This window comes from Engraulis encrasicolus, chromosome 13 (genome assembly GCF_034702125.1).
Source record: "Engraulis encrasicolus isolate BLACKSEA-1 chromosome 13, IST_EnEncr_1.0, whole genome shotgun sequence".
In the NCBI taxonomy this organism is placed as follows: domain Eukaryota; kingdom Metazoa; phylum Chordata; class Actinopteri; order Clupeiformes; family Engraulidae; genus Engraulis; species Engraulis encrasicolus.
Genome location: NC_085869.1, coordinates 45,796,116 through 45,807,041, shown reverse-complemented (window position 1 = coordinate 45,807,041; position 10,926 = coordinate 45,796,116). Strand labels below are relative to the sequence as shown.

The 10,926-nt window shown below is 49.0% G+C and overlaps 1 protein-coding gene across 7 annotated transcripts in view; it reads left to right on the top strand.

Annotated features, from left to right (window-relative positions):
- LOC134461248 (bromodomain adjacent to zinc finger domain protein 2B-like) overlaps window positions 1-10,926 on the top strand; it is a 108,399-nt gene that overhangs the window by 57,051 nt on the left and 40,422 nt on the right. For all 7 annotated transcript variants that reach the window (XM_063214040.1, XM_063214038.1, XM_063214041.1 and 4 more), the window contains exons 3-7: window positions 1,162-1,404; window positions 6,286-6,468; window positions 8,925-9,101; window positions 9,746-9,915; window positions 10,269-10,481. In XM_063214040.1, coding sequence (XP_063070110.1) covers window positions 1,164-1,404; window positions 6,286-6,468; window positions 8,925-9,101; window positions 9,746-9,915; window positions 10,269-10,481 — 984 coding nt within the window. In that variant the 5' untranslated portion in view covers window positions 1,162-1,163. The remainder of the gene's footprint in view (window positions 1-1,161; window positions 1,405-6,285; window positions 6,469-8,924; window positions 9,102-9,745; window positions 9,916-10,268; window positions 10,482-10,926) is intronic.

Sequence of the window (10,926 nt, the reverse complement as noted above, 5' to 3'; positions counted from 1 at the left end):
CTCTTTCGCTGTTGCTCACACGCACACACACACACACACACACACACACACACACACACACACACACACACACACACACACACACACACACACACACACACACACACACACACACACACACACACAGTATGCAAACACTTACACACACACCGCTGCAGCACTGCTATTCTGACCACTGACACCGGAACTGATAAATTCCCACGGTGATAAAGTGCAACATGCCTCCTGTGAAAACCCTCTTAATTTGCCAGTTAAAACTCTGTAAATCGTCGGCTTGGTTTTACACCCGGTATTAAAAAATGGACCGTGAATGGCTCTGTTAATCTTGTGTGTGTGTGTGTATTTGTGTGTGTGTGTGTGTGACTGTGCGTGTGTGTGTGTGTGAGAGAGAGAGAGAGAGATGGAGAATGTGTGTTTATCCATCTGAGAAAGTGTGTGTGTGTGTGTGTGTGTGCAAGCACACACACATCTTTTAACTGACGGCTTCAACCATCCGTTCGCCGGCGTTCTTTTCCACTTTGCAGTGTGATCATAGCGGCATCCCATTTTGATAGCAGCAAGGTGACATATGCGCTACCTAAATAGCCCGGGCTGGAGGTCTTTTTATACACAAGCAGCAGTCATGAGGAGACATGCAATTCAAGTGTGTGTGTGTGTGTGTGTGTGTGTGAGTGTGTGTGTGTGTGAGTGTGTGTGTGTGTGTGTGAGACAGATACCAAAGGAGGGTGTGTGAGGGGAGGTTGGGTGGAGGAGTATCATTGTGCTATGTGGCCTCTGTGTGTGTGTGTGTGTGTTGGGGGTGTGTGTTGTGTTCTTTTCTTTCTATCTTGCCCCCCCCCCTCTCTCTCTCTCGCTCTCCTTTTATCTCTCTCTCTAAATTTCTCTCTCTTTCTCTCTCTCTCCCTCTCTCTTGTGCTCTCTTTCTGTCTCTGTCTCATTTTTTCTCTCTCTAAATTTCTCAATCTAAATTTATCTCTCTAAATTTCTCTCTCTTGCTCTCTCTCTCTCTCTCTCTCTCTCTCTCTCTCTCTCTCTCTCTCTCTCTCTCCCCCTCTCCCTCCCTCTCTCTCTCTCTCTCTCTCTCTCTCTCTCTCTCTCATGCCTTATTTGTGTGGCCGGTTGCCTTTTTGTAAGCGCCTGTGATTGGATTGTGTTTGACAGATATGGAGTCTGGAGAGCGGCTAGCCTCCCCGTCGTCCGCGGCCACCTCCTCCCTGCTCAGCGGTGCTGCTGCCCCGGCCCCCGGTGCCCCCTCGGCCACCTCCTCCTCTGCCACCACCGCAGCCAGCGCCCCCACCCCCACCCCCGTCAGCGCCTCCTCCTCGGCCGTCTCGCCCTCCAAGAGCAGCCTGGCCGCCAGCCCCGCCAGCACCCTCAGCCTGGCCTCCACTCTCACCACCTGTGGTAAGCACACAGCACACTGCACACAGCAGAGTGAGGGGAGCGGAGCACAGTGGAGAGGAGAGGGGAGGAGAGGAGAGGGGAGGGAGCCTCATCTCTGCCTCCCACCTCTTCCACAATCACTGCCTCCCTCCCTCCCTTCCTCTCTCTCTCTTCCACTGAGGAGTGATATCACACACACAATCTCTCTCTCCCTCTCTCTCGCTCTCTCTCTCTCTCTCTCTCTCTCTCTCTCTCTCTCTCTCTCTCTCTCTCTCTCGGTCGGTCTCTGTCACTCAATGACACACAGTCAAAAACACAAATACACACAACATGTACTTGTATGTCAGTGGATGACACTGGCAGACAGACACAGTTGAAATGCATATAGCCAAACAGTGATGTGCATCATACACCATATACAGTAACAACACCATATTGGTTCCTTGTCCTTTCCTGTGTCATATCGTTTCTGAAACGCATCATGTTCATATTTCATGGTTGTGGCCTAGCTTAGGGTGTTACCATTTCCAAATAAATAATTTAGTCAATGGCCTGCTGCCATATTAATGGAACCTTTAAAAAAAAAATAAAAAAATTACAATAATAAAAAAAAAGAAATCCAAATAATATCCTGCCATTTTTTTTTTCTTCCCTGTGCTCCTTTGTCCCGCTACCAAACAGCCTATTAGGTAAAGAAAGCACATCTTGGGTCGGTGTTAATTATGTGTGTATCATTAAGCCGGCGAAAAACACCTTCCTCCAGCCAGTCTCCCACTCTGCTGACAGTTTGGGTGGAAATTGAAAAAGCTGTTGCGTTAATGAGTGCCAACAATTAAAAACCCGCGCTCGCTCTCTCGCTCTCTCGCTCTCTCTCCTCCCCTTTCCCCTCCTGCTTCTGAAGACACACACACACACACACACACACACACACACACACACACACACACACACCTCTTGGATGTGTCTTGACAACCTTTTGCTCCAGTTTAGCTCGGTGTGATTTGACGGAGGCTGTCAGGCTCACAGGACAAGGGTGTGTGTGTGTGTGTGTGTGTGTGTGTGTGTGTGTGTGTGTGTGTGTGTGTGGCTGCTCTCTCGCCTGCCGCTCCTGTGTTTTTTCAGTGAATACTAATTGTGGTCAAAGCCATTATGGGGCCAGGCACGACGTCGACGGCTGAAGTTGTCTGATTACCCTGACCAGAAAATAACATGCAAATTTTCATACTGTGATTTGCGAGCCTCTATTTTTTTTTACCCCTCCTTCCTTCCTTCCTTCCTTCCTTCCATCCATCCTCCATTCCCTGCCTCCTGCCCTGCGCCCCCCCCCTCCATTCCTCATCTTCTCCTCCTCCTTCTCCCCGTTGCCTCGTCCTTTTTATGATAAGAAGAAATGACAAAAAAATTAATGTGTGTCTATGTATGCCTGCATGTGGTGATGTGTGTAGATCTGTGTGTGTGTGTTTGCATGCGTGTGTGTGTATGTGTGTTTTCTTTCCCTCACGCTGTTACAATGAAGAAAGCATCAGAGCCCTTTTCTCATACATTATACATTTAAACCCCCTCACCTCATCTTCATCCCCCCTTCCACCTCCACCTCCACCTCCACCCCCACCACCACCACCCCCACCCCCCACCTGCGCCAGGCGGGCACAGTGATTTCCCAGATAAGCTATTTTGGACCGGGCGCCGTGCTGAATGAAATGCCGAAAGCACAGTGGCACTTCTGAAGTCACGTCGGCGGCGCTATGAGAATGAAAGCAGATTGAGTTCTTTTATGAGATCGCTCATTCCCAGTGGAAAGGTGGGGGAAAAAAGCAGAACGACAAGGAAAAAGCAAAGCAAAAACGGAAGACACCGTTGTTTGGCTATATATCTGTTTCTTTTTTTGTTTTGTTTTTTTCTTGTTGGAAGGTGCCAACCTTCAGTACAGCTGTCGGGAGGCGCGGAATTACATTAGTGTTTTCGACACCCCCATTGCCCGGACCCGTCTTTTGAGTTATAGCATTGTTTTATCACGGCGCTGTAGTATTGATAAGCGCGCACGTATCGATTCCGATCGGCTGATTTATGCGAAGAGCAGCGACGTTGATGGGCCTGATTGATGGGGTCACGGCGCGGGGGTCGGAATTTGCAAATATAAGACGAAGCCCGCGCTGTCTTCTCCATCACATTTAATTATTAAAATGTAGCGTCTTTTAAATGAGTCCTGATGAGCGTTCTTGGTTAGCAGATGAGCGCCTCGCTCTCCTCACCGCTCATCACCACACCAACCCCCCCTCTTGGCTTTACCCCTCCCCCACACACCTTGTCAGAAGGTCATCCGGACGATTCAGATGAAGCTGTTGACAGGTTTTAATCGACGGGAACAAATGATCACCACTCAGCCACATTGTGCTCGGCACAAGATGGATCCGCTATAAGCAGGAAACAATACCAGCCCCCCTCATCCCTCCCTCCCTCCCTCGCTTTCTCGCTCACAACCACACACCTCATAATCCTATATGTCGGACTTCCTGCTCTTCTCTGCCAAAGACAAAAAAAAGGAGTGAAAAAGAGAGGGGGGGAGAGGGAGGGAAAAAAAGGTCTGATTAAATTATTCCGTGGCTAGAAGTGCATTAATATTAAAAAGGTATTTGCAGATGTCATTCCCCGCGCTAGGGCCTTGCACAGCCAGGGAGAGACGGATGCTGGCCTTTTGGGCGAGACTTCCAGGCATTTATCTCCGTATTGACTCCGCAAACCCTCCACGGGCCTCTCCCCCCTAAATATGCAGCTCATTAGAATTAGATTCAAAGAGTGATTTTGTCTGTTTTGTATTTAAACGGGCATGAAGGCTGCACAAAGGAGACCTCCCCCCCCCCTTTCCTCACGTTGTTTTTTTTTTTGTATCTCTTGAAGAAACTGTTCCTCTCCTCTCGGCAATCTCAGCAGTCTTTGTTTCCTCTCCTCTCTCTGCTTTTTTCCTCTTTTTTTCCCTTTTTGCCTCCTGTTTTCATTGCTAAAGTCCTTTAGGATTTGGTGGTGGGGAAAAATAGAACAAAAAAACGCCTGAATGAAGAAACATTAAAAGCAGAAAGAGAAAGGAAGATAATGCATTTTACAGCTTTATTACCTCCTCCGTCCTATTAACATTAATATATGCAAGTTTATTTCTTTCACGGGGTGACTCATGTTGTGCTCCTGATTGTTTTGACAGCTCTGGAGACGAAATGTAAACAGGGTTATTCCGTCGCCACTATGAGAGAGAGCCAGTGAGACAACTCGTAGAAGAACCAATCTGAACCGCATCGCAGTGAAAACTTTGTCACATTTCGGAGAAAAAGAGACACGGGCAGAATGTGACAACAGTAACTATCTGCAGCACACGCTGGTTGTGCATTATTTACCTTTCATGTCAGAGAAGTCTTCTTATTCCTTGCCTGGCTCAAATTTGCATTTACATTGGTGTCCTTTCCAATTGTGTACACTTTGCTTTTGCGGTGTAACTTGCTGCAAACGAAGTTGTATTTAGTAAATTTGCTAACGTTATCTGTTAATTTTATCACACAGGCATACGGCTTCTTTTCAATATAGCAAATCCGTCCCAATTAAATACGTGGCTGAATGACCTTCAGTCTGTTATTTGACATTTCCTTCACTCGCTCCAAGCCTCTTCTCTCTCTCTCGCGCTCTCTCTCTCTTTTTTTTTTACACACAAGCAAAATCTGTTCAGTCATCACTTTTTATGCACACACATTACCTGGCACACGGAATGGCTGCTCCAAGCACTTGAAACCAGCTTTTTTTTCCCCTCCTCCCCTCCTTTTTTGCATTTCGTGTCTGTGCTGCTAATTGAATTTTCATGAAATTTGTTCTCTCGGTGTGGCTCTGATTGTGGGAGAGGACAGTTTGTCGAAGCAAAAGGCCCTGGCATCAGCTGTCAGCCTCGGTGCCTCCGTTGCAAGACACTGACGACCAGCAACGCGTCGGCGTGAAGGATGCTGTTTTTTTAATGAATACGTATTTGCCTCTGCACAGCACATATTAATGAACGAGGGAGGGGGTTGGGGGCTTAAAATGGTCTCAGGAATATTTCTATTCTCTCATTTTTTATGCTGAGAGCCTGTCTACAGGAGAATAGGCAGGGGATCACACACGCATCCATCCTCTTTTTCCTTTTCTCTGCCTTAATGCATGTCTCCTCCTTCTGCATGCTTTTCTTCCTCCTCCTCCTCTTCCCCCTCCTCCTCCTCCTCCTCCTCCTCCTCCTCCTCCTCCTCATTAGCTGTCCAGGAGTTTGATCACCTTTGTGAGCTGAGCTATTCACTTTTGTCAACCTGTATCAAATTGTCTTGGAAATACTTGGAGGAGAGTGTCTTCGGGGTTGCATCATGATATGTCATCATGAATTCTTCAGGACCTGAAGAAAAAGAAATGAAACGAATCTCCAGGTCATCCACCTGCCAGGGCTTGGCTGCTTCGCTGAACCCCTGTAGTAACAACAGAACACTTTAGCCCAATAGCCCGTGTGTCTGAAAACAGACTTAACTGCATCCATACTTGAACATTCTCGCAGGGACTTTTGTTAAACTGCCGAGCCGAGAGACACATTTGTTCAGGCACGCTGAAGACGACTTGACTCGAATCCATAGGACCCCCTTTCATGTGCCACTACTAATGTCTTTATTGATAATGCATAAAACATCCCCGCACTAGCAAAGGGAATTCTATGCGGGGTGCAAAAAATGTGAAGGGGATTTTCATGGTATGAAACATGAACAGCCATGTGAATGAATTATTAAGACAAGTTATTTTAGCAGCTGAACTCCACATCACTTCTGTCTCTTCTTTTTTCTCGCAAGTATTCAAATCATCCTCTGTTCTTGCCCCTTTTTTCTCCTCCTTTATTCCCTCATCTTGCAGGGCACGTCTTCCGAGCGGGAAGCGATCAACCCTTCACGGTCTCAAGTGCCTTCCCCTCCCTCGTCAGCCCTCACGCCTTCGGCCTTCACACCAGCAGCACTGGCCGCGCCGAGTTCGGAGGCCTGGGCTCCTTGGGCATGACCGCGGCCTTGGCTGCCCATCCTCAGCTCGCCAGCTTCCCAGGTAACGCCCAAGGGTCGGAGAGGGGTAGTGTGTGTGTTTGTTTGTGCGTGTGTATTTGTGTGTGTGCGTGTGCGTGTGTGTACATGGGTGTGTGCTTGTGCACATATATGTGTGTGTGTGTATCTGGGGGCATGTGCATGTGGGCCTGTGTGTGTTGTACGTGCGACCAAGGTTAAGGTTGGCTATTTGGGATTTGCGGTGGAAGTATATGTTTCTCATCGTCATTCCTTCAGGTCATTGTGGTAAAGGAGCCATGTTGTAAACAGCCATCTATTTTTGGGGGAGACTGGAAGATTTCACCTTCCACCCAAAATGCTTCTGCTGCTCTGGTCTGATGATGGGGAAACCAGAAGCTGTTTCTCTGGTCCAGTTGCTTACACTCAAGCCCCTTGACTTTGCATCTTGGAGGGGTGGCTGCGTGCTATAAGGTGGTGGGTCACATTAATAAGCGTAGCAGCTCAGGAGCGGACAGCGCTGTCGCCTCACAATTAGTCGGTAACCTTTATCTGGCAAGGAGGAAGCCAAGCTGTGAGGTGCGAGAAGCCGATATAAACAAAGGTGTCTGCGGCGGCCCCATCGCCTTCGGCTAATGAACGGCCAACAATGGACACGCGGGTGGCGTGGAATAATCCTGTCTCGTCTGAATGACTCAATGACCCCACCCTCCCTACCACCCACTCACACACACACACACACACACACACACACACACACACACACACACACACACACACACACACACACATAGCGAGCAATAAATCTCGGAACGGCCCACGCTGGATCACGTAAAACAATGGATCCGTAGATTAGCAGTTGCAGCAGCAGCAGCAGCAGAAGCCCTCAGTGGTGGGCATTAAAACCTGGGAAAGGCTGGATTACTTCAAGATAAGCCTGCCTCAGAAAGGTCAGTTCTGGCGTGGAATAAAAAGAAAATCCATCGCATCTAATTAATTGGATTTAAAAAAAAGAAAAAAAAGAAATATTCTACAATTCTGCTCTCTCTGAAATACCTCGAGGTCACTCCCTCTTCTCTTCTTCTGAGAGGGGTGAAGTTTTGTCGTCTCGTCGTGGTTTGTGAGATGGCCCCTTCGCGTTGACCCCCCTCCAGTGTCCGACGTTGACGGGGCCCTGCATGTATCACCTTTATGGTATCGTCCATCAGTTCAACAGGCTGCATTCAGGGCTTGACATTTATGGAGGATGGTATTGTAAGGGTCGAGGGTACGGCTTAAACCCCCCTTTGGAACCGGGGCCCCTCCGACGTGACCCGTGATCTCTCTTCAAACCGTTTCACGACGGGACGAGAGTTCGGCACCCCGACCAAGAGCGTAAATCTAGTGGCTCGGACTCGCGAAGGACGGTATTAGACGCCGACGTCCTTCCTTTAAAATTCATAGTTTTTCATTTTTCCCCCCTTCCAGTCGCTCTTTTTTTTACGGCAAACCTTTCTCGGGTTGTATTTCTGCCTCTTGTTTGGTTTGAAGAGGTCATGCTCATGCTGGGCTTTGCTGTTTATTGCGAGTGTGCCGAAACCGTGGGCTCCATGACAGCTGTAAAAGTCACAGAGGTCTGTGCCGCCACCACAACCGCCACCACCGCCAGATTTTTGGGGGCCCTCACTCCACTCCGCTCCCCAAGGGGGATGAGCTCAGCCCACCAATCTGCTTCGAGTTTCCTAACGGGGCTCAACGTGTTTACAATAACGGATGGAGGGGATGAAATCAGTGTCGGCGGAATGTGTGTAAAAGGGCCATCTCGCACGATCTCCTCGCTGAACATCAAAAGCGGAAATGGGCAAAAAAAAAGGTTTTTGCACGCTTTAGTTGCAAGGCAACCCCAGAACGTGTGGCACGCATGTACAACTGTGTGTGTGTGTGTGTGTGTGTATATGTGTGTGTTTGTGCGTCTGTGTGTGTGCGCGTGTGTAGTCAAATTGAAGGACAGAATGAGTGAGTGGGAAGGAAGTTGGCGAGATCAGTGGACGGGGGGCTCTTTAAGAGATTGCACAGCTGGTTACACAGACACACTCAGGCGGGATGCAGACCTTGACTAAGAACCTGACTAATCCTCGTTTGGGTGACCACAGGAGATGGGCTTTAATGAAGAAGAAGTAGTGCACAGCAGATGTTTATAACTCTCTGACTCTTCCGCTCTCCTTATTCTCTTTCTTTCCTTTTCCCTCACTCTGTCTCTTCCTCTCTCTCTGCCTCTTCTCTTTCTGTATCTCCCTTTCCTTCTTTATCCTTCTCTCCTTTTTTCTTACCTTTTCTGTCCATTTCTCTTTTTCTCTTTATCTTTTTTGCTCTCTCCCCCTCTCTCCCTCGCCCTCTCCCTCTCTCTCCCTCCCTCTGTCTCTCCCTCCCTCTGTCTCTCTCTCCCTCTGTCTGTCTCTCCCTCTGTCTCTCCCTCTCCCTCTCCCTCTGTTTCTCTGTTTCTCTGTCTCTCTCTCTCTGCAGAGTGGTGGCGTGCGGCCGACGCTCACGGTCGAGGGGCTGCTGCTGCCGCCGCCGCTGCATTCTTCCCCCCGCTCCTGGGCCTGCCGCCCTTCTACACGCCTCCCGTCCAGACCCCGGACCCCAACGGCCCCTTCCAGTCCCGCACGCCCACCAAGAACGGACGCGCCTCATCCAAAGGTATCATCACGGCCCGCTGCCCCTCTACCCTCCTCCACCACCCACCTCACCCCCTCCTCACCCCAGGAACCATGGAGGGAGATGGGGGCATATGAAAGCTGGACACATGGCAGCTGACCAACACGCCCTGCAAACCCAGGGGCAGAGGGGGCCTTAATTGACCCTCCAGTCGGGCATGGACATTGGGCAAACACACACACACACACACGCTCACACACACTAGGGCTTTGCTTTAGTGAGCAGGTGCTGCGTTATCACACTGTGAATTTGCAAACATGATTGTCCTCTGGCAAGCCACAGGCTCAAACGGTCAAAACTGGTTTTTGCTTCGCTCGTAGCCTCGGGTGGCGATGCCGCACCACCTGCTATTTTGTGAAAGAGGGGGGAAAAAAAGTCAAAACACAGACACACAAAGCTCAAAGACGTGCAGCATTTCAGCTTTTCACGTTGCATTAATCCAGTCATCTATATGCATTTTTGCTAGGTTTGTTTGTAAGTGTCCGAACAGATGTAACAATATTAATGAACGGTCAACCAATCATGTGCAATCGTATGCCTGTTCTTTGGTCTTCTGTGCTCTATTGGAAACAGCTTTGGATAAATGACGTCTGCTAAGTATGTAATGTAATGGTAACTTCCTGCAGGGGTAAACGGCACCATCAATGGCAGTGGAGGTTTGGCAGGCAATGGAGCGTCCTCCACCCCTTCCCTGGCAGTCGGGGCCACTGAACCCACAAAGCCCCCCAGGAGCCGCAAGAGCAACCAGGACCTGGCCCGCCGAGCGGAGAAGCTCATCCAGAAAACTAAAGAGAAGGTAGGATCTCCCGTCATCCCAGACTGCATATTTGTTGGAGTTTGGCATTCGCATAACTGAGCCATGTGTGTCCAAAAATCACAAGATGTTGGACCATGTGTTTGTCAGGCTGAAATGGTACTTACAAAGTTAATGACATGGATAAAAATGTCTGCTAGTTTAGTGTGAGCGTCATTTACTGCGCTTGTAATGTTTGGCTAGTGTTTTGTTTGGCTTGTGTTGTTTAACTTCAGATGCTACAATCAAAAACCCAGTTGTTCCAGCTATTCCCTTAAATCACCTAAAACAGGTGATAACTCAAATTCAGAGATTAAGTGCACAGCTAGCCTCATTGTCTTCATACGTCTGTGCAGAAACTCCGCAAGAAGGCTCTGGACGTCTCCAGCAACAGCGACAGCGAATCGGGTTCGTCCTCGGCCAGCTCCAGCGAGGGCGGCGAGAGCAGCAGTGACTCTGACGACCTGGAGGACGACGATGAAGATGACGATGACGATGATGACGATCAGAGCAACGACAGCGACGACTCCGACCTGGAGAAAGAAAGGCCGCTCAATCGGAAGGTCAAGGTAAGATTGGCTTCTTATTTTTTTTTATCGTCGGGGTGTCAGAACTTCTTGAAAGAAGGGGCTTTGTTTTTTTTCCTTCACTGTCACTCTCGGCCCGTTTCATCAAAACATGTCATGTTTGTTGAGGAGGCGGCTGACAACCCTACCACCACTCCCTTGACCGAGTCTCGCAAGTCTTTTTTTTTTTTCCCCCTTCTCCTAAAGGCAGTCTCTTCTTGCTCTGTAATTTATCCCTTTTTGAATGAGGGGTCGCTCTGCGAAATGTCAAGGGCATGTCTGTTAGTGGCGAGTGCCACACATGGTTGGGTGGCTGTCTGTCTGTGGAGTCTGGCTTTTTCAGCTGGGAGGGGTGTTTGTGTGTAGGTGTTTGTGTCTGTGCCTGTGTGCATGTCTGCATTTTAAGCTGTGTGTGTGTGTGTGTCTGTCTATAAGACGACGTCTCTGA